Here is a 22,959-nt window from a genome sequence, read left to right as displayed (position 1 = left end):
TTGGGTGCGCCTTATCCACCGGAAAATACGGTATTTGTTTCTTTTCAAATCATGAGGATATATGATGATATATACCCCATGAGCCTTGACTGTGAATGTTCATTGCAGATATGGGTGTGAACAATTACATAAGAAGAGGAAATTTACACAAAAATCTGAATTGGCTGTCATGCCCTGCTATGTGAACATAGCCTAGGAAGGAGGTGTTGTCCCCATTTTTCATACCATCATTCAGTATATTTGATTAAAACGTGTAAAACTTGGTTGAAATATATTAAAGCTGAAATAGGCCTCCTATTTTTATGCTTAGTCATTAAATTTGCTCATTTTTGGATGACTCGTCGTAAAAATAGTCTTCGGGTTCCATCACTCATATATATTTTCATGGTGAGTCATGTGATTACTTTGCTAAGCATCCAAGTAGATGCCTCCTCACCTTTAAGAAGGGCCATTACGTCCTTCTAGTTTTAGCTATCAATCACTTAGTTGGAGGGCTTGTCATTTTTTTGTGGATATCTCATTTTGCAACAACTGGCGACTTGATCCACGGTGTCTGTTTTGTTATAGGATAAGACTGTGTGTACTTTCACACGTGCGCACACACTAACAGGTTGTGATTGATGAGAGAGACAAAAATGTTGGCACCGGGGACAGGAAATGGACCAGGTCGAGAGAGGACGGAGGTGTGCTCCTCTTCTGTCAGGAGGAACCACGATTCGTCCATCCTTCCCATCCACCAAAACACCACGATTGTATTTTCACTGTTTTAAGTCAAGTACAGCTCAAAATTGTGATGTCGTTTAAATTGTAGTCAAGCACTGCAGGAAAAGGCAGAGTTTGAATGGCATCCACTTGGGACATAAAATATCAATTAAAAAAAGATATTAAATTAAATTACTAAAATGTAAATAAAGTAAAATAGGGTGACATTTGGATGGACCTGTCTCCCTCTCATTGAGCCAATCCTAACCAAGAATATAAAAACAAAGAACAAAAAAAAACGTTCCCCCATCAGATAGTCTTAACTCTTTCACTGCCATTCACAAATTTATTCGGGAATTGATAATATGACGTAGCGCGCCATTCACGAATTTCGTTCAGATTTTGTTTTTTCTTGTTTGGGTGCCAATAAAGCGCTGGCCATTGCCTCTGGCAATGTTTTTTCCTTTCTACAAAAAAGCAGCATTTATCTTGTTTCCATGTTCGCGTTTTGTTTCCGCTTCAGCTGTTGTTAAAGTGCTTTATAAACCAATATGTATATATTGCATTGTATTTTAGACGGCCGCCCCCATTTCAAGGTCATATAACTACAGACTCATATAATTTAGGAATTAACTCATTTTTTTCTGATGAAGGAAGAGAGTCCAAGGTTTCTTACACTGTTTATAAAGTCCTAAAACGCAATATTCTGTGGGTCCTTTAATTCGACTGACAATGACAAAAACCCTGGCACTGGAGTGGACACATTTTTGGATATTGTCTGGCAGTTAATCATCTCTTGCCACACATTCTTTCGTTGAATACTGCTTTCCCAAACTTATACATGTACAGTATGCTGATCATATGACATTGTGTAACGTGTTAATTGAAATCCTAGTTGGCAATTAAATAACCCGCTTTACACGTCGACGGGAGCAATTATTTCGGCTCCATTTTGTAATTAGTGGCCATTCGTTTTATATACACTCTCCTGTTTAAAGTATGCATAACCGAGTATGTGTGCGGTGGACAGGGTGGCGTGTGTGTGTGCGTGTGTGTGCGTGTGTGTGTGTGTGTGTGTGTGTGTGTGTGTGTGTGTGTGTGTGTGTGTGTGTGTGTGTGTGTGTGTGTGTGTGTGTGTGTGTGTGTGTGTGTGTGTGTGTGTGTGTGTGTGTGTGTGTGTGTGTGTCATCTGTGAAAGCCTGTTAATTGTCTGACAGTGTTCCCACACACACCTCTGCTAATGTTCCGCTTGCTATTCAGTCTGCGGTCGACACGTGCGCAATACCCCTCGCCTCCTTTTCCCCCCCGCTTATCCCCCACCCGCCACCCCCCAAGCCTTCATCCCCCTCCTTTGGTACGTGTTGTTCCGTTACAATAGCGTTCTCTCATTTGATAATTAACTTTACCCCCAACGAGCGCTGATCGTGCTCTGACATTAACTTGTAAAGCAATAAATAAGGTTTAATCACTGGACACTTCATTAGGTACACCCGCAAACGCTAACAATTTCTTTAGGCGCTATCAGAGAGTGGCAGTATTACGATCATTTACACATCTGCAACTAGTGTTGGTTACTTGATTTATCTACAGTGAGTATTTATATTGCAGATCCAATGGCACCCAGTGAAGATTTGTGATAAACAGAGACAAAAAAAACGTTTGTGTTGTTAAGCCCTTCCATACATATTAAAAGCAACTGAACCGACTCAAAACAAAACTTACTAAAAGTATAATGGTTCTTGATCTCTTTCTTAGGCTTATTAAACTCATTCACTGCCATTCCCGAATTTATTTGGTTTTGGTTTTTCTTGCGGGAGTGCTGATAAGCGCTAGCCAGACCTCTGGTAAAGTTTTTCCCTTCCACGAGGGGGCAGCATTTCACTTTTTCCGCATTGTTAGTGCTTTGTTGCAGCTTCAGCTGTTGTCAAAGCACTATATAAACCAGTGGTGTCAAAGTCGCGTCCCGCGGGCCAACTGCGGCCCCCGAAAGAATATTTTGCGGCCCGCCTTGATATGAAAGATTAATGTTAGTGCGGCCCGCATGATTGATATGAATGAAACTTGTGTGTGGAGCTGAACAAGTAGGCAAGAGAGTGTGTAGGACAGTTCATGTTCAATATTTTCTTTATGTGAAGAAAGTTAAAGGTTAAAGAACTGTGAATATAGACATTTGAAACTATTAAAATAATTAGTTTTCCTGTGTTTTTTTCAGTCATCTGTATCTGCCTTATGATCATTATAATTATTTCATTTATTTATTACTGGTTAATTTATTTTTATTCATTTTTCCATTTATTCATTTAATTCGTTTTTTGTGTGTTAAAAATAAAGATTTTGAGAACATTGGAATGTTTTATCTGTGCTTTTCTTGTGGAAATCCTGATGCGACCCAGCCTCACCCAGACTCTGCCTCCAGCGGCCCTCAGGTCAATTGAGTTTGAGACCCCTGATATAAACTAATATGTATGTTTTGCATTGTATTTATGACAGCCGCCCTCATTTCATGATCAGATAACTGCAGAACCATATACTTTAGGAATTAACTGTGTGTTCCTGATGAAACAGGAGAGTCTCTGGTTTCTTTTACGCTGCATTGTATGTTTATGTAGTCCTAAAACGCAATATTATGTGGGTCCTGGAATTTGAGTGAAAATGACAGAAACATTTTGGCACGTCCTGCAGTTAATGAGTTAATAGTTAACGCTATCTTATTTCAATGTATTTGTCACTCCCACTTCACTTTTATTTTAAAATACACAAAATACACATAAAACACAACAATTCAACTTTGTGTTGTAGTTAAACATCCAAATGTTTACACACATATAATTTGGTCAAACAAGTATGCTAACCAAATTCAAAGCTAACGTTATCTTAGATCACACGGCAATTCTAGACCTTCAATCAACTGCTAATTTAACACACTAGGGGCAATGTCACAAACAAGAAGAGAGAGAAAAACAATTCTATTTTTCACTATATGATCATTTTAGAGCTGGTTAACCCAAGTGGCTTTCCGAGTTGTCCAATATGGGTTAATACCTAGCTTGCGGCGAAAGCAAAGTTCACATGTACTTTCTGCCCACCTTGTGACCACATCATAAACGTCAATACAGGAAAATGTTTTTTTTAAATTTGGAACCGATCTTACAAAGACCATTTTGGCTCAAATCTAGCTAACAACAATGCTGCCGCCGATCGCTACTATTGTCACGGCAAACCAGCAAAAATAATCCTCAATCGTATATGTGTTTTTAGCAATGCGTACGGTAGAATTGATAAAAGCATAATGTGGACATGCGCGGTAAGCTGTCTGCATTCACGACAACTTTTATACAGGAATTGTAATCATTTATAAGGGCAGCTATTAGCCAAGGTTGACAGGTATGCCACGTATTCTTTCACGTACATATTATGCATATATCACCTCACACTTTGAGGCCACAAAATGGCATTTGAGTGAATTTACTTATAATAATTTGCCCACATTATGATTTTTCCTTCATTCTTGGCGCCAGATTTTTCCTGTGAATGCACAACATCGAAACACCTTGGAGATCTTCCGCAAGTCCCATCAGGTGTTTTGAAGGACAGCTCCCACCTTCTACCTCCTGATGGGTTTTTGTTTTCTTCTTTGGCGCGTCACAACAACATCCGTGACACTCTGACGAAGGCGGAAGTGTACGCCGAAACATGTCAGGTATTTGAACACCTATAATACACTGTCTGTAAGTAAAGAATCTGCTTTAAATTACATATCAAGTAGACAGGATGAACTTTGTACAACCACTCCTGATGGAGGTTTTAAAAAAAATCACAAACACCAGTTAATAATCACTCAAGAGTTGGACCCAATATTTTCTTCCGGATGCTGACAGACGCTGCTTGTAAGTCTCTCTTCTGTGGGAGCGTCCCGCCACTCTCATTACACACGCTGATTAAAGCATAGATTAGCCAGCAGTGGCCCTGCTCGCTCCTCACCAGCAGCGCGCTCAATATCAATTAGCAGCTGCGGCAAAAAAAGCAGCATGTCCACTGGTGGCTCTTGTCTCTGGTTCCTGTGCAGCCTTTCTCCTCACAACGCTACGTGGGCAACCCTCCCAACTCAACCTTGCTTTAAAAAAAAATGCAGCTAGCACACATGTAATATCTGTTTAATTTGCCTACAAGGTAACTTTAATCGTTTTGAGCCAGAGAAATAAAAGTATTTGAAACCTGCGTAATTCTTGTACATCAGCACTATGAATCTGATTAGTGGAAAGAAACATTTTTTCCGTATAAAAAAACAACAATACACATTTAGAAATGAAGCCCAAGTTAGCTAAATTAAGCTAATTTTCATCGCCGTTCCCTTGAGCGGATGTTAATGTCAACTTCAAATGAGACGCTTTAAAATGAAACATCAATTTATCGTATTTTGAAGTAAATAATAATGACTAGTTGTATTAAGTTCATCCTGTCTACTTGTTATCTCATTTAAAACAGATTGTTTTCTTACAGAGGGTGTATTGTAGGTGTTCAATTACCTGACATGTTTCTGCGTATACTTCCGCCTCGTCCACTCTAACGAAGGCGGAAGTATACGCCGAAACATGTCAGGTAATTGAACACCTAAAATACACTGTCTGTAAGAAAATAATCTGTTTTAAATTAAATAATAATGACTGTTATTGTGGTTTACATGGGACAATTTGAAATTTTGTTTAGAACTTTCGGACGCATCATGGAATTTCACAAGTTTGATTTGCTTTCGCGGCCCGAATAAAATGATGTGGCAGGCCAGATTTAGCCCCCGGGCCTTGACTTTTACACCTAGATTTCAAATTGTCTGGGTTTTTGTCCAATATCTTGGCAATAATTTATGAAGAGAAAATGAAAACATTTGCTATGTCGTTAAGTCAACATGGGTTCAAATGGAGAAAAACAAATATGGAGTGAAATACCGTATTTTCCAGTGTATAAACCGCACCGGAATATAAGGCGCACCTTCAATAAATGAAATAAGTTTTGCAAATATAATACATAAATATATAAAATCTTTCCAAATATAAGGCTCACCACATTATAAGGCGCTACGGTAGAGGTTGGGGTTACGCACTACTTCTTCTACAGGGTGAAAATGTAATTGGTGGCTGCTGACAGTAGTTGCGAGACCTGTCGTGGCTCAATATTGGATTGGATTGGATTTGCCTTTATTAATCTCGCAGTGGAGAAATTTACACTTCACAGCAGCAAAGTTATGAAAGGAAGAAGAAAGGAAAGAAAGAAGTAGAAAAACAAAATACAGAAGCTGTTGGAAGGCAGCAACTCTTGCATCACCATCTGGAAGTAAAAAAAACTAAATAACAAATGATATGACAACACAAAGACACAGAGTCATTCATTCTTAAGCACTTTCTGTCGCCTTCACTTTACATATAAGGCGCATCTCTGTATAAGACGCAGGGTCATCTTTTGAAGAAAACGAGGGCTATAGGCATTATACACCGGAAAACACAGTACATAAATATGCAGTGGTATTACAAAAAATATATATTTCAGGTCAGGTGTGTGTCTCTCTTCGAGAGCAAGTTTGGTGATTCAAGTAGTTTTGTAAACATCTTACCAAAAACACACTCGTGTTGAGTCTGAAACTGACTTTTGAGCTTGCACTTTTAACTCTAAATATTAATAATCATAAAAAAAACATAGATCAATCCTAAACAGACATGCTTTAAAAAAAGTATTTAATTTAAGCAGGTCTTCATCCTGTGTAAAATGAAAATATTCTAAATGACACCCCCGTGAATGGCCCGTAACTCTGACTGATGTGTAAACTCATTTATATTCCAATCTATATCATTTCATGCCTGTTACAGCACGCGGGTCCTGGGTGTTTATCGAGGGTCACCGTGTGAAATTATTCAATTAGAACTGTCTGCCATGCAACAGCACCAAGCTCTGATTGGCTTTTTCCAGAGAGGTCAACCTACGGTATTTCTCCACAGTGGGGTAAATATATACAGTGGTGCTCAACCTACACCCCCACGCCCCCATCCCGTGCGTACCGACAGACAGGCCACCCAATTAAAAGTGGCCATCGATTATAGATAGCTGCCTGCTGGCATATGGAGGGAAGCCGATGTTGGATGCCGTGCCACTGCCAATACAGGGTGCGGTGTAGCCGCACGCTAACCAGAGCTGACACCGGCATATTAGATGTGGACCGGGTTAATTCACCTGCACTTGGCCCCTGTGTTGGATCCGCAGCGCGGTGCTTTATCTGCCCGCCCTAAATGCTGATCATTAAGTCGCTTCCAATGGCTGCTGCTGCTGCTGCGACGTCAATGCTTCTTATCATTGATTCCAAATCACAATCATTTCACTTCTCCGCCATTGCTCAGACTGGTGACGACCGAGGTTTCAACATGATAACGACCTTCAGTATACATGAAAGTAGGACGGGGACCATTTTCTTTGAATCACCAACTTCAATACAATACAATACAATACAATAAATATTAATTCATATAATTTAATTTCATTCTGTCAGTAATTTTCCATTGTGACAAATGGAGAAAAAAGGGGCACATTTATGTGCACGCTTGGATAGGCTCAAACGTTTTTCCCCCACTTATGTTCTTTTTCAAATTTTCAAACAGACGGTTCAATTGGTTAAAAATGTTACAGAGGGCCCTGCAAACAGTGTATACAGCAGTGACGTGCGGTGAGGTTCATGGCTGGTGAGGCACTGACGTCATCAATGACGTCACCGCTCATCTCTACTTAGTATTTGAACGGTAAATGTGAAAATTCAGCGATTTTGAAAAAAATCCTAAAGCGGTGAAGTTAAATGGACAAGAACTTTGAAGTACAAATCACTAAATACCTCTAACTGTTTAATTTATTTTTTCATTTGATATTTCCATGACAGCTTTCCATGATGACAGGTGAGGCACTGCCTCACCTGCCTCCACTGACTGCACGTCACTGGTATACAGTATATACTAAAACATCATCAAGTTCTTTAAATTTCTATGATATGACCATGCCTATGGTTCAAATGTGTTTCCCTGTTTTTGTTCTATTATACTCTCAATTATTTTAAAAATAGACCAGTTTACCCAATTTTGCTCATTAGATTCCATCCACTGATCGTTAACTCATTCACTGCCAGACGATGTGCAAAAATGTGTCCACTCCAGTTCCAGGGTTTTGTCATTTTCCGTCAAATTGCAGGACCCACAGAATATTACATTTTAGGACTACATAAACATTCAGTGCTGCATAAGAAACCTTGAACTCTCTCCTTTCATCAGAAAGATTGAGTTCATTACTAAATGATAGTATATTATATGCCTGGAGATATATGAGCATGAAATGAGGGTGGCTGACCAAACTACAATGCAATATTGGTTTATAAAGCGCTTTAACAACATCGGAAGCTAGAACGAAGCGCATACAAAAGGAAAAATGATGCCCCCTTCTGGAAGGGAAAACATTATAAGAGGTCTGGCCAGCGCTTTATCCCCCCACACGAAAAACCAAAATAATAATAATGATACATTTCTTTTATAAGCGCCTTTCAAAACTGTCAAGGTCACTTTACAGTCACAGGATATGTTTTTCTGTGGGTCAAATTCGGGAATGGCACTTCATGTCATATTTTTTCACTTCCCGGATAAATTTGGGAATAACAGTGAATGAGTTAAGTACAGTCAAACCCAGTTGTGGACCATAACTTTCATAACTTTGCTGCTGTGAAATGTAAATTTCTCCACTGTGAGATGAATAAAGGCAAATCCAATCCAATCCAATCCAATCCAACAATCCGTTCCAGAAACCTGTTTGAAAACCGAAACATTTCCCATTATAATCAATGTACTCAATGTCTGTTTGTATTCATTCATTCATTCGTGTATTCATTCATTCATTTGTCTATTTATTTATTTATTTATTTATTTATTTATTTATTTATTATCATGATTGAACAATTCAAACACGCCTGCTCACAATGGAACGCTACATGAGGAAAATGCGTCGGTCACAATGAGTGACACAAGCAAGTGACGTATCAGGAAGCGGCGGAAAGTCGAGTGGTGCATTCAGGTGTGCTCAGTTTGGTTGAGAAAATGATATTTTTGGTGAAAAAATCAATTGGTTGGGAAGCGAGACGTTCGAAAACCGAGGTTTGACTGAACTTTTTCAGTAGACCAATTCAAGATCCTGATCTGGACCAAAGTTAGCATAGCAGCTTCACAAAAATTCATTTTATTGTTGTTTTTCTCAAGCTGCTGCACCTCCCCCTGTAATGCGCTGGCGCCCCCTAGTGGAAGGGATGCTGACATTGTGATGTCGCTTCTCGCCAACTTGCAATGCGAGGCCACCTTCCCTGTGCTTTATCTGTGATACATTTCTCTTCTGTGACAATTTCGGTATAAATGGTCGACAAAATCTAAATCAATCAATCAATGCTCTTAATAGTTAGACACAGCGAGAGAGTGTCAATGCTAATTTGTACGTTTATGTGCAAATACTCTTTCTGGTTCTATCACCTGTCATTGTGTACTGAAGCCCCCTTCACACCCAGCCCCATCTAACCTATTTCCAATTTTCTCCCTCCTATTTTCCACAAAGCTGCGTTTCCATTAGTGTTGGGAAAACATGATGGCAGGTCCATTTAAAAAGGCGCCGCTCCACCCTTCCCATAAGAGCCCGTGGCCAGGAAAATAAGAAATTAAGAGCGCCCGCTGTCTCTCCCAAACTCGTCCGACGGAGCTCCCGGAGGGCGGGACGGTATGGGGTGCGAGGGGGGTGGCTTTACCTTAGCATATGTTAACTATTACAAGGTGGCTTGATGGAACACAACAAAATGACTGGTAATTGACATAAAATATGACAAAGCGTCGGAGTCTTTTGTGAGGGAAGCGTGGCACATTACGCCGTATCAGCTCCATAATGTGACTGATTAATGAAAGATCAACCTCGCACTCACTCAGCTGATTCTGTGAAAAATGAGTTTTGTGTTGTCATTCCGACAAGCCGGCAACCGCCGCCGGAAAAGACTATTAGCCCGGAATCATTATCAATAGCCATATTTTCAAACTCTATTACGGCAATCAGGCTGGAATTTATTCAATAGATTTACTTCATTTGCTTGTAATTGATAAATAATCCAAATTTATCAATGTACTTGCACACATTTCACAAACAATCAGGGAAAACTGCCCCATTTACCAGCTGACTTGGTCCAAATTAGAGCTAAATTGATGATCAATTAATCTTGGGAGGGGTAGTGCGACCGTGTTTTAGCAGAGGTGCAGCAGGAAAGTGGCAGTGGAGAGGAAAGTGAGGGAGAGGGAGGAGACCAGGAAAGGATGAGAAAGACAATGGATGCTGACGGTACCGAAAACTCCAGGATGTTGTAGCCACGCTCCCGATTATGAAACACATGGAGCTTCAAAATACAAACCGCGGTTTTGTGTGGGTGTGTGTGCGGGTGTACAAGTGAGAAAGAGTCGAACAGCGAGAAGTATCAGAGGGGGTAGATGAAGTTGGGGCAAGGTCAAAGAGAGTGATCCCATTTATTCTTTGATTTGTTGAGCCATTCAATTGCATGACGTGGCTTTGCCGCCGTTTGATAATTGCCTGCACATGTTTCTAATTTCAAGCCACTCAGAGACATCGCTGACCCAAGTCCTCCCCTTTCTCGGTGTCGTGTTTGCCACGAGAACAAACACACAGTAGACAACAAATGGATGCCGAGTCAATCTCACGCTGCAGTCATGTCGTTCCGGTGCTGTATTGCAGGGGACTTGAGATAAGAGTTGAAATCTTTTCTGGACTATGCTTGTATCTGGAGTGGTCCCAGGCATCATTTTTATACAACCAAATTTGAGTCTGAGTCATTTGTTTTAACTCATTCACTGACAGACAATGTGCAAACATTTATCCACTCCAGTGCCAGGGTTTTTGTCGTTTTCAATCAAATTCCAGTACCCACAGAACATTGAGTTGTCGGACTACATAAACATTCAATTCAGCGTCAGAAACCTTCGAGTCGAAGGTTCTCTGGGAGTGTGAAGTTTTGTTGTTGGGTTTGCACACTCTTCACCAGACAGATTTCTGTATTTATCTTCACGCTTGGTCGTGTAGTGGCGATTCAAATTATATTCTTTAAACACAGCAACCTGTGTACCACAGACTAAGCACATTGCTTTACCTTTAATTTCTGTCAAGAAATATTCGGCAGTCCATGTCTTGTTGAAAATATAGCATTCGTTATCAAGATTTCTTTTCTTGGGGTGTGCCGACATCTTGAGGGTAATAACCTGCCGAACTCTCGCGTAACCTGGCGAACTCTCGCGTAGAGTCTACGTCGTGCATGTATAGTAACGTAGCGCTTTTCAAAATAAAATTTCAAAATGAAAATTACAATTTTTTTCGGTTAATTTATGTTGTTTATGATTTGGCCTCACGCGGGCCGGACCGGGACGTACAAAGGGCAGGATGTGGCCCGCAGGCCGTAATTTGCCCATGTCTGCCTTAGACTCTCTTCTTTCTTCAAAAAAAAAAAGAGTTAATTTCTAAGTAAGACATTTTTGTTAAATAAGAAAAACATAAATATGAAGGTTCACATAAAAACATTAAACGCCTTTACAAAACAACAAGCCCAAATAAATTCTATTTTTGTTGTCATGCCAACCAATGACTAAATATTGGCGCTGGTTACACCCCTTCTTTTCACTTCATTCACTGCCATTCACAAATGTATTCGGGAATTCAGAATCAGAAAGCCTTTAATTGTCACACAATGGGGAAATTTGCATATTGAAAATATGACGTAGAGCGCCATTCCCACATTTGTTCGGGTTTAGTTTTTTAATTCATGCTTGGCTGTCAAAGCGCTGGCCATCGCCTCTAGCAATGTTTGTTTTTCCACAAGGGGGCACCATTTCCCTTTTTTCCATATTAGCGCTTTGTTCCAGCTTCAGGTGTTGTTAAAGCGCCTTATAAATCAATATGTATGTATTGCATTGTATTTTAGACAACTGCCTCCATTTCAAGGTCATATAACTGCAGACCCATATAATTTAGGAATTAACTCATTTTTTTCTTATGAATGAAGAGAGTCTAAGGTTTCTTACGCTCCATTGAATGTTTATGTAGTCCTAAAACTCAATATCCTGTGGGTCCTGGAATTCAAGTGACAATGACAAAAACTCTGCCACTGGAGTGGACACATTTTTACACGTCTGGCAGTAAATGGGTTAAAAGCTGGAGAAGAACGAGAGGGAAAGTCAAAGAATGGGAGATAAACAACTTCTTCTTTTTCTTTCGGCTTTTCCCTTCAAGGGGTCGCCACAGCAAATCAGTGTCCTCCATCTTTAGAGGCACTATATAATAATAATGATAATAATAATAATACATTTCATTTTAAGCGCCTTTCAAAGCTCTCAAGGACACTTTACAGTCACAGACAAGCATAGATTCTATAATAAATAAAATATAATTACAAATACAATACAATAAATAAAATACAATTATAAATAGAAACGAGAAAGAACTACACAGAAAACGCAATTTTAAATAGGTGGGTTTTAAGATGGGATTTGAAGGTGGGAAGAGAATCGATGTTACAAATGTTGGGAGGAAGTGAGTTCCAGAGTTTGGGGGCAGAGCAGCTGAAAGCTCTGTCCCCCATCGTGCTGAGACGGGCAGGGAGGCACACAAAGGTGGAGGGAGGAAGAGGATCTGAGGGAACGAGAGGGAATCGAAATTTGAAGAAGGTCAGATAGGTATGGGGGGAAGGTTATGGATAGCTTTAAATGTAGAAAGAAGAATTTTAAAGTTAATTCTATATTTGATATTAAGGCATTGTTAATTCTCTGACCATCCCCCTCCATCATCCCCCAGCCTTCAATTTAATATTTAGCCTCTCTTTCAAATGTAATTAAAGACGGTCAATCAATTAGATGTATTTTCATAACAACGCGGAGTGACAAAAAAAGAACATTCAAATGCACTAGCGAGATGATGAATGGGGGTGGGGGTTTAAGCAAGCAAAGCTTCCGTGGATGTTAGAAACGACAACAGGATGTCACCATATATTCGTGCTGGGGTGTGTTTGACTGTTGGCCTTTTGAGCCTTTAATACGTTGAAAATGTGGACGTTTCAAAATAAGAGAAACAGATTGAAAGTCATTTTGTGTTGTTTTTAATGGAGAAAAAAAAGTGACATTTCAAGATACGCTCTCAAGATGTCACGCATATGAATAAAATATGCATCTATATTCCGGGAATCATCTCGTGTCCTGATGAATGAAGGCTGTTGCTTGTTATTTAGATTTTTCACAGTGTGCATGAGACGTGCAAAAAGGGATGCCGCAGAGTCAGGCGGGGAATCAGATGTTGATATTTTTCTCCTGATGAATATTTATGGTATTTGTTGGGGTCAGAGAAAGGAGGTCTATACATGATTGTTTGTCTGCTGTCAACTGGTTCAGGGTGTCCCTCGCCTACTGGCCAAAGACAGATGGGATTGGCCCTCTCAAGCCCGCAAGCCTCTTAAAATATAGAGGGATCGAGGAATTTAGAGTTGGTTTCGGCAGGAGAGGTCGTTTATCGAAATTCATATTCTGCAATTGATTGTTTTTCAGCATTTTTGGGCCGCTATATTCATCAAGGAGGAGACTGCATGTCCTGAACCATTGCACCTTTTTAGCAGCAACGAATATGCCAGCACTGTTTTTGATTGGCAGGAATGTCGGTGCATGCCATTTGACAGTTATTGCTGGACAGCTCTGGGACGATTGTGCTTTTTTGCTCCTGTGATGGGCAATCTTTTCACAGCCTCATTCTGTTCAGCGGAAAGGTCCGGTGCTGTTGGACAGTCTGCGGATGGATAATGCATGGCTTGAGGAGCCCGCTATGAGAAGAAAGCAGTGCCAATGCGAATGTGGAACTGCCACGACTTGGAATTGAAGCGGATTTACGTTGGACTTCAAGATGGCACCGCGAGAGTGGCAGCCTTTACAACAGGTCCTGTATTTTGTTTGTCTACTTCTAACTTCCCTTTCCTCTTATATACTTTCATCACTTTGCTGCTGTGAAATGTAAATGTCGCCACTGCGAGACTAATAAAGGCTAATCCATTGCAAGCTTTTATATGTCAAATGACGACACTTTAAAAGTATCTCAGAAATTACAAAAAAGAAAATATATTACGGAACATTTACATTGGTGTTAAATGCACATTAAGTGACATGTCCAGCCTTCCTTGAATATAATGTAAGTTCCTCTTTTCAGTTCCTGGTCTAATCTAGTAACATATAAGAAAAATGCATGGGAAAATTGTTTGAAAAAAATGTAGACAGATTTATTTAGAAAAAAAAATAAAACAACAAAAGTCATAATAAAATATCAAAGTGATCAGACTGCTTTTATGATTCTTAAAGAATTATTGGGAGAAACCGAAGTTTTGAAGATCTGGATTTTTTTTTATTATTAGTTATGGAATAATTGTTACACCTCTATTTTTGATTCGTTTAATAACTCAGCGTTATTGTTTAAGCGGTGCTGCAAGTGAACCTACTATTGTGGCCTAATGACTCACCCCCCCCCCCCCCCATTTTTTAAATAATCCCTCTGCCACACACGCACATGCACGCCCGCCACAATTCAGCCTCTGCGTGCCACACTCCTCCTCTTCATCATTAAGGAAATGGCTCTTCTTTGCTGATTATTTTATTTGGAGCCTGTGATTACCGCCATGTGCAAGAGATCACGCAGTACCGGGGAGCAGGCGAGGGGCTGCGGGCCTAATTGGGGCTCGGCATGCACGCCGTGGTGCAGCCAAACTGGATGGCCGAGAGGGAAGCCTGTCATGAGGAGTGGAAGGGGGCGGCGGTTGGATGTACTCATTGGACCGTCTTCAAACACACACACACACACACACACACACACACACACACACACACACACACACACACACACACACACACACACACACACACACACACACACATGCCATTTCAACCATTTCTGTATAAAATGGAACATCGATTTACCCCCTCCAGCGAGTGTATGCCTCAAAAGTGTTCGGCTTAATACAATCAAAATACTGCATCTATAGTCCCGCGTTTATACGTGTTTATACGTCTTTTTTTCTTCTTTTTTTCTTGCGCTGTGGATTGACTTAGTCTTGGTGACGAAAACAAAAAAATGGCGCACAACACGAAAATGATGATCTCATTGCTGAAAAAAAGGTTTTTTTTCCGCAGTGGATGTAACTTAGTCGAGGTGACCAAAAAAACAACGGAACACAACATGGGAAGTGTGATCTCATTGCTGGGAAAAAATGCATTTGTTGATTTTTTTTTCCACAAACGATGAAACGTAATCAAGCTGACCAAAACAAAAATGGTGCACAACACGGCAATCGTGATCTCATTGCTGGTAAAAAAAATTGCATTTGTGGTTGTTGGTTTTTTTAGTTGATGGAACGTTGTGGAGGTGACCAAAACCAAAATGGCGCACAACATGCTGAAAAATTATTTAATTGCAAATTAATTTTTTTTTGTTTTTTTGTTTTTTGCACATTGTATGGAACTTAGCAAAGGTGACCAAAACAAAAATGGCACACAACACAGGAAGCGTGAGCTCACTGCTGGGAAAAAATGAATTTGTTTTTTTTTTTTTTGTTTGTTTTTTGGGGGGCAGTTGTTGGAACTTAGTCGAGGTGACCACAACGAAAATGGCTCACAAGACAGAAATCGTGATCTTGTTGCTGATTTTTTTTGTCGTGTGTTGATTCAAAGTGTGTATCTTGGTGTGTAAACAGCCCCGCTTGCACTCAGATGCGCCGCATTAACCCGCTCGGATTGTGCGCGAGTGTTTCCACTGCAAGGCAGAAAGATTGATGTGGTCCAGTTAGTGAAGCTGAGTGAGACATAGAGCCCGTACAAGTGTCTCGCTCTTATTACGCCAATAAAGGCAAGAGTCGCAGGAGCGAACAGCACAACAGATTCCTCCTGATTACTTTGCCTTCTACGACTACAACAAAACAGCCATATTCGCTCTCCATTTTTGGCGAGCATCGCTCAAAATACATATCAAACATGAAGCCATTTATATGCTATTCTTAATTACTGTTTTTTTTTTATTTTACTCCTGTGTGATAATAATGCAGATGAAAAAAAACGTCAAATTACCCACACAGAATTGATGTGAAATGATTTTAAATATTTAACAGAGTGCCCCATAAAGTGGCAATCACACTATTAGCATTGTCATGATCTTTATTACATTTATTATCCTCTTAAAACAGAAATATCCATTTATTGTCATTACTGTTGTCTTCGTATATTAATTTATTGGACCTACATTGGAAAATTATAAGACCATATGGACCTGCTTTAACAATGATGGACATGGTCGCTTTGCTCGATTATTATTATTATTGTTAGTGTTATTATTATTGTCGTTGTTGTTATTATTGTTATTGTTATTAGTTATTGTTCATTTGTTATTATCATTGCTGTTGTACTAAATTGTTAGTTAGCTATAGTTTTATTCTAATACACACCCAGTGTAATTATGTTAAATAAGGAAATCAATGTGCTATATTGAAGAAGAAAAAAATATATATATATATACGTAAAATGCAAATGGTTAATTTAAATCATCACCACGCCGGATTTTAATACACTTCGGACCCATTTCATTACATTGTCACCAATAATAATAAGAAAAAGAAGATTAATGTGAAAATTATTACATTTGATAATTTGATTTATTAAATTGAATAATTTGTAAATTAATAAATGTGTCCACTGTGAGACAAATAAAGGTTCATCTTATCTAGTAATAATAATAATAATAATAATACGCTTAATAACAATAATAATTATAATTTGTAAATTATTACATTTGATCATTTTATTAATGTAATTTGTATTTTAGGAAATTAGTAAATTGGGAAATTTGTCCACTGTGAGACAAATAAAGGCTCATCTAATAGTAATAATACTAGTTGCCACAATATCATCATAAACAAACTTGGCCTCAAAATCCTTTTCCTCCTCGACCCTCACTAAATCCGTGCCGCCTCGTGCTGCTGCTGCTGCTGCTGCTGATGATGATGATGATGATGATGATAATAATGATGATGAAGATGATGATGAAATTCTGGATTCCTCTCCATCCGCTGCACGTACCGGTCCATTTGCTTGTGTCCAACCCCCCCCCCCCCCCCCCCACACACACACACACACACACACTCTATGTCTTTCTTCTTTGCATCCCGACAGGTTGAGTACAAAGACGAGCACCATGTGGAGGTTCCAGAGAGATAGAGAAAAGGGCTCCTCGCTCGGTCGCGTCCTTTGTCAAATCCCGGTCTGTGCATCTCCATTCTACGGCCTCAACCCGAACATCTGCCCCGGGAAGAAAAAAAAAACACCCGATTCCCCTCTTGCTCCACCCTGACCCCCAAAATACAAAATATTTAAAATCCCCCACGTGCCAAGCAGCCTCGGTGAGCAGACGACTTTCACATCAATGCTTGTCCCCTTTCTTTTTAATTGTGTAACAGTCCTTCTTATGGACGCCCCCCCTCCTTTGTAAGACTGGGGCAAGCGTTTACACTCCTGCACGTCTGATTTAGTTCCAAGCAAAGCGGGCCTAAATGGCTCTAATTGCCAACGCCTTGATGAAAAGTCGATGGGAGTTAAAGCGGTCCGATCACTAAACGGGAGCTGCGATCCATCTGTACTCCTTTATTTATTTATTTATTTATTTATTTCCTCCATTTGTCTCCACAAATCACCTGCCAGTCGAGACCAGGACGCATATTTGTTTTGTTTTGTAAAAAAAAAGGAGAAGAAATCATCTGGCTCATTTGCATTCCCGCACTTTGAATTTTTAAAATCGCATCAGAGGTTGTTATTTGTTATCGATATTACGCGTGTATTCACCGTAGTGCATTTATTTTGCAATTTGACATTAATTCGGCTCTCTTTTATTTTTTTTCCAAGTGCAACATTTCACGCGTGTGTTCATTTCGCAAGCAGGTGTCCCGCATCCCTCGCGCAGATTAAACAAACACATTAAGACGTTTTAACGTGGAATAATTTGAGCATGAAAAAGATAATAAATCAGAGGATGGTATGGCAGGATTAAATTGTAGTTTTTTTTTTTTTTTTTTTTACGGGTGCGGGTTGGGTCTGGTGGTCGTCGTGCGGGGCTTTAAAACACACACACACACGCGCGCGCACACACACACACACACACACACACACACACACACACACACACACACACACACACACACACACACACACACACACACACACAACAAGAAAGGTGGGTGGGGGTCTGGATGTTTGGGGGTGTCGGTTGGGTCCAATCCTTGCCTCTGATTGGTTCTTATTTGAGGAAGGTGACGGCTGGGCTCCACTAATAAGCGCCTCCCAGCCCTTCTAAGGGCCATTATAATGCAAGAGACCTCCTTTTTTAAGCACAAAGCGAATTTTCCTTCATTTACAACATCTATGCCCCTTAAATTGCCCCCGAAGTTAGTAAGAGCGTTTTGCCCGGACCCTTTTTCACCCTGGAGCGCTACGCGATGCTCTCCCACGCCGACCTCCTGGATGCTCGGCTCGGTGAGTTCTCGGCTCTCAACCCGGGAGCTAAACTCCACTGTAAGACTTAACTTCTTATTTATTTCACCTTGTGTGTGTGCCTGCGTCTGTGTGTGCATGTGTGTATGGGGGGGGGTCAATTGAGGCTGTATTTAATTAAGTGTAAGTGTTTTTGTAGAATTAGGAATCATTTGACAGTATAAATGTGATTAGGACAACCAGCTAAATTAAGTTAATTTATTATTTTGGTTATGATTTTAGTTGCATCGGTGTGTTTTTTTTTTTGCTTTAAAATGCATTGACATTATTTTTTATTCTTCTCAGGGATGAAAGATGCCGCAGAGTTGCTGGGACACCGAGAAGCTCTCAAGTGTCGCCTCGGCGGCGGGGTGCCCGACCAGGGCCATCCGGGAGACATGGCCCCCGGTTCGGACTCCGTGGAAGGAGCCACTCTCTTGCCCGGCGAAGACATCGCCACCGTGGGATCCAACTCTGCCGGTATGCCGGTGAACGGGAAAGAGCCGGAGAAGCAACAACAGCAGCAGCAGCAACAACAACAGCAGCAGCAACCACAGCAGAGTTCGGGCGGGCAAGCCAGTCAGCAGAAACAAAAACGGCACCGAACCCGCTTCACGCCGGCGCAGCTCAACGAACTGGAGCGCAGCTTCGCCAAGACCCACTACCCGGACATCTTCATGAGAGAGGAACTGGCCCTGAGGATCGGCCTGACCGAGTCCAGAGTCCAGGTAAGCCTCTCAAATGATGCAGGGTTAAAAACGGATCCTTCATCAATGCAAATTTCACGTGTCATGTTTAGCGACACATTGCGCAATAATATTCACTGTACACATGTCTTGTATTGTGCTTTAAATGATATGCGAGACTGACTAAATAGCCCTGAAATTCGTCAAATTAGTTCATGAGAACACCATAAAACGTTTAAATGCAGCCTTTTTGTTTTTATCTTTTCACCCCCCCCCACCCCTTTCAATTTTGCTGCCGTAGTTTGAAAATTTCCCCATTATGGGACTATTTAAGGCTTTCTGATTCCGAATTGAAAAAAAGTTATTTTGTGTCGCTGTCCGTTGTGCTGAAACAACGCTGCAAATAGTCCAATGCTAAAATCACACCACACACGTAGGAAAGAGAGGGGCGGGGCAGAAAAAAATACTCTTATTATGGTTACATTTGTCGGAATATAAATAAAATGTAAATTGCGATAAAAAAAATTTATTACATTAAATTTAAATCGTTCGTTGCAAAAAAAAAATCAATTTTTTTTGTTCACCAACTCGAAAGCGTTCTCAAAATTCTTGTTAGTACTTCGATTAAATTCGTTCGTATTTAATTAAGCAACGCTTTTCTATTTCCACTATATATTTGCCAACCCGAAAAAAACGGATTAATTTATATCTACTTTTAATGTGCAGTCTTCAGTTTAATTTCATTTCTCAGAACGTGAAAGGGAATTTCCCCCCATTGGAATAAAACGAAGTGATAAAGATAATAAAATAAAGCCTTTCATAGTCCCACAATGGGGAAATTTGAAATAAAAATAGCTAACTATTCAACATTGCAACCCCCGCCACCCCCAAAAAAATAGTTAATGTCCGAAGAAATGGCCTGTATTTTACAAATTATGAAGGGGTGATGTGTGTGTGTGTGTGTGTGTGTGTGTGTGTGTGTGTGTGTGTGTGTGTGTGTGTGTGTGTGTGTGTGTGTGTGTGTGTGTGTGTGTGTGTGTGTGTGTGTGTGTGTATGAGCATAACTGTCCCATAAGCACGCACTCGATAAAAACGACTGATTTCGCCGCCGCTTAAATATTAAAACAAACTGGATCGTCAAAATAATAATAAAGTAAGAAAGAACAGGGAATTTGTCTTGTCACACGTGATTATTTATAAAAGCACAATATTGTCTTGAATATCACTTTCCAGTCTTATTTATTATCACGTCCAACGTGTTTTTCATCAGCCATGTGGAACCGCATGCAAATGATCCCACCGAAGCGATAAAAGTCGATAAAAGGAGTCACCTCGACCAGATCACGTGGGTCGTCCTCAAATATTCCATCATGAAGCTCTTAATAGAACCCGAGAAGAATATCTTCTCTTTTTGAAAATAGCAGGTGAGGTTGTGTGGGGGGGGGGTGAGGGATTGCATTTGCTTTCTCCTCCTCGTGTAATGGCCTCGGCTGGTGCCTTCACGCGTCGCTGCGTGGAATGAGAGCGAGTTTATCACAGCCGAGCGGGATGAAATCTACACGAAAACCACGCATGTTTTATTTTATTTTACTTCTTTCGGGGAGGGTGTTCTGGATGCGTAAACCGCCCATAGCTAAACGTGGGTTAGGTTGGTATTATTGTTTTGTTTTTGTAAAACCGGAAACGTGAACGTGACATTTTAGGAGGCCTTCACAAACGCCTGAAAAAATAAATAAACAAAATAAAAATAGATCAACAATATGATTTATTTATTGCCCCCACCTCAAGGTCACTTTGAAAGGCAAAAGTAGTTTTGCTGTTGTATTAATTTAAAATGCATTGTCATCAAGTAATCGATAAATGAATACACTGTACATGTTATTTCCGACTTTAGTGTGACGTTAAAATATGAACGTGGCTTACCACGGTGGGTATAGTGACGTGTTTTCTGTCTATAATGTGACAGCACACTCCTTACCAATCCTTAACAAATATACATAGCAATGATATATATAAATATATTTTTATTTCAGCAATCGCGTATTTACATGGATGGTTTAATATTCAGTTTGCTGGCAAGCCCCATGAGTTGCTTGAATGTGCAATTCTTCTTCCTATCAGTATTTTTTGAAAGGACGTACTGCAATTTTGTGGACTATTAACACGCACCACATCGTTTGATTATTTATTCCCTCGAGATAAAGACTGCATCATATTTTACACGAACCTTGCTTGATGGATGGATGGATAAAGAAATGACAACATTCAATCTTTTGCAAGGTATTTGAAAAAAAACAGTAGCAGTAAACAATGATATCAAATTTAGTATCAGTTAGTCTCGACGTATTGACACTAGATACACGATAATGATACACTAGATACAGTATAGTGTGTGTGTGTGTGTATATATATATATATATATATATATATATATATATATATATATATATATATATATATATATATATATATATATATATATATATATGTGTGTATATATATATATATATATATATATATATATATATATGTATGTATATAGTGTATATATATATATATATATATATATATATATATATATATATATATATATATATATATATATATATGTTTAAGTGTGTATGTATGTATGTATATGTGTGTGTGTGCACGTATGGATCCCGAACGCAAGACTCGTCAAAACGTAAATATCGGTGGTCCCCAAAGTAAATGGCGATTTTCAACGTGTGGCGCTGTTGAAAAGAGGCGGATGTGACGGCTCGCTGTCCGTTGGGCCCCGCAGGTTTGGTTCCAGAACCGGCGCGCCAAATGGAAGAAGAGGAAGAAGACCACCAACGTGTTCCGCGCCCCGGGCACGTTGCTGCCCACGCCGGGCCTGCCGCAGTTTTCAGCGGCCGCCATGGAGAACAGCCTTTGCTCGTTCCACGCCAACGACTCGCGCTGGGCCACGGGCATGCCTGGCGTGTCTCAGCTCCAGCTGCCGCCGGCGCTCGGGCGCCAGCCGCCGGGCATGGCGCAGTCGCTGTCGCAGTGCAGCCTGGGCCACGGGCCGCCGCCCAACTCCATGGGGCTGTCCAACGGCCTCTCGTCCAACGGCTCCGGCCTGCAGTCGCACCTCTACCAGTCGCCTTTCCCCAGCATGTCGGCGTCGCTCTCCGGCCCCACGAACGTATCGGGCTCCCCGCAGCTGTGTAGCTCCCCGGACAGTGACATGTGGAGAGGGACCAGCATCGCGTCCCTCCGGCGCAAGGCACTCGAGCACACAGTGTCCATGAGCTTCACTTAGTGACTTGTACAAAGGCCCAAACACGCAGACCCCTGCCCCCTGCCCTCCTCTCCACTTTACCATCATAACCTCTACGCTGAGTCTCTTGTCCATCGCCCCCAAATTAGACACTGGAACCCACTGGGACAAGCCACCACAAAAAAAAAAAAAATCTTTCCGTCATGATTTTCCGGGGAATCAAAATTATTATCCCTCCACCCCCACCCCCACCCCCAGTGCCTCTTGCAGCACTTGTAATGTTGTGTTCAAGTGAACTTGTGTTATGTCGAAAGGTAATTTCTGAACTATACATTTTTTTTGTTTTTTTGTGTTTTTTTTTTTTTGTGGACGGTTGCGAGGGGTGGGCATGCATTGTGCATGCGTGGGGATTTTCAACAAGGGGATACTGCACACTCACACACTTATACTATCCAGTGATCTTTCAGTCTAGACCTGTTAAGGGTTTTTTTGTGTAGAAAAAATACAACATTCTTGTGTGACATGTTTTAACTTATTGTATGTGATATATTACTTGACGCATTTCTTATTAAATGTTTGATCTTACATTGAAATGCATCACATTGACAGGTTTGTATACCAATTAAAAAACGACAACAACAACAAATAAAAGTAATTTTAAAGAATGTCCAAATATCTCTGGTTCAAT

At 40.4% G+C, this 22,959-nt stretch overlaps 1 protein-coding gene across 10 annotated transcripts in view; it reads left to right on the top strand.

The window, feature by feature from the left end:
- LOC148898930 (homeobox protein orthopedia B-like) overlaps nucleotides 1-22,959 on the top strand; it is a 101,680-nt gene that overhangs the window by 78,718 nt on the left and 3 nt on the right. For 3 of the 10 annotated variants that reach the window (XM_088993932.1, XM_088993933.1, XM_088993934.1), the window contains 3 exons: nucleotides 13,549-13,722; nucleotides 18,648-19,069; nucleotides 21,810-22,959. The exon at nucleotides 21,810-22,959 is cut by the window's right edge and continues 3 nt beyond it. In XM_088993932.1, the coding sequence (XP_088850058.1) occupies nucleotides 13,632-13,722; nucleotides 18,648-19,069; nucleotides 21,810-22,313 (1,017 nt within the window). In that variant the 5' untranslated portion in view covers nucleotides 13,549-13,631 and the 3' untranslated portion in view covers nucleotides 22,314-22,959. Of the gene's footprint in view, nucleotides 1-4,220; nucleotides 4,403-13,533; nucleotides 13,723-16,991; nucleotides 17,219-17,996; nucleotides 18,384-18,647; nucleotides 19,070-21,809 lie in introns of those variants that run through there. The other 7 variants (XM_088993929.1, XM_088993931.1, XM_088993930.1 and 4 more) reach the window with 6 other exon arrangements.

This window comes from Hippocampus bargibanti, linkage group LG04 (assembly GCF_051943395.1).
Source record: "Hippocampus bargibanti isolate YZ-2025 linkage group LG04, ASM5194339v1, whole genome shotgun sequence".
NCBI classification, from domain to species: Eukaryota; Metazoa; Chordata; class Actinopteri; order Syngnathiformes; family Syngnathidae; genus Hippocampus; species Hippocampus bargibanti.
This window is presented reverse-complemented; position numbering and strand designations above follow the sequence as displayed.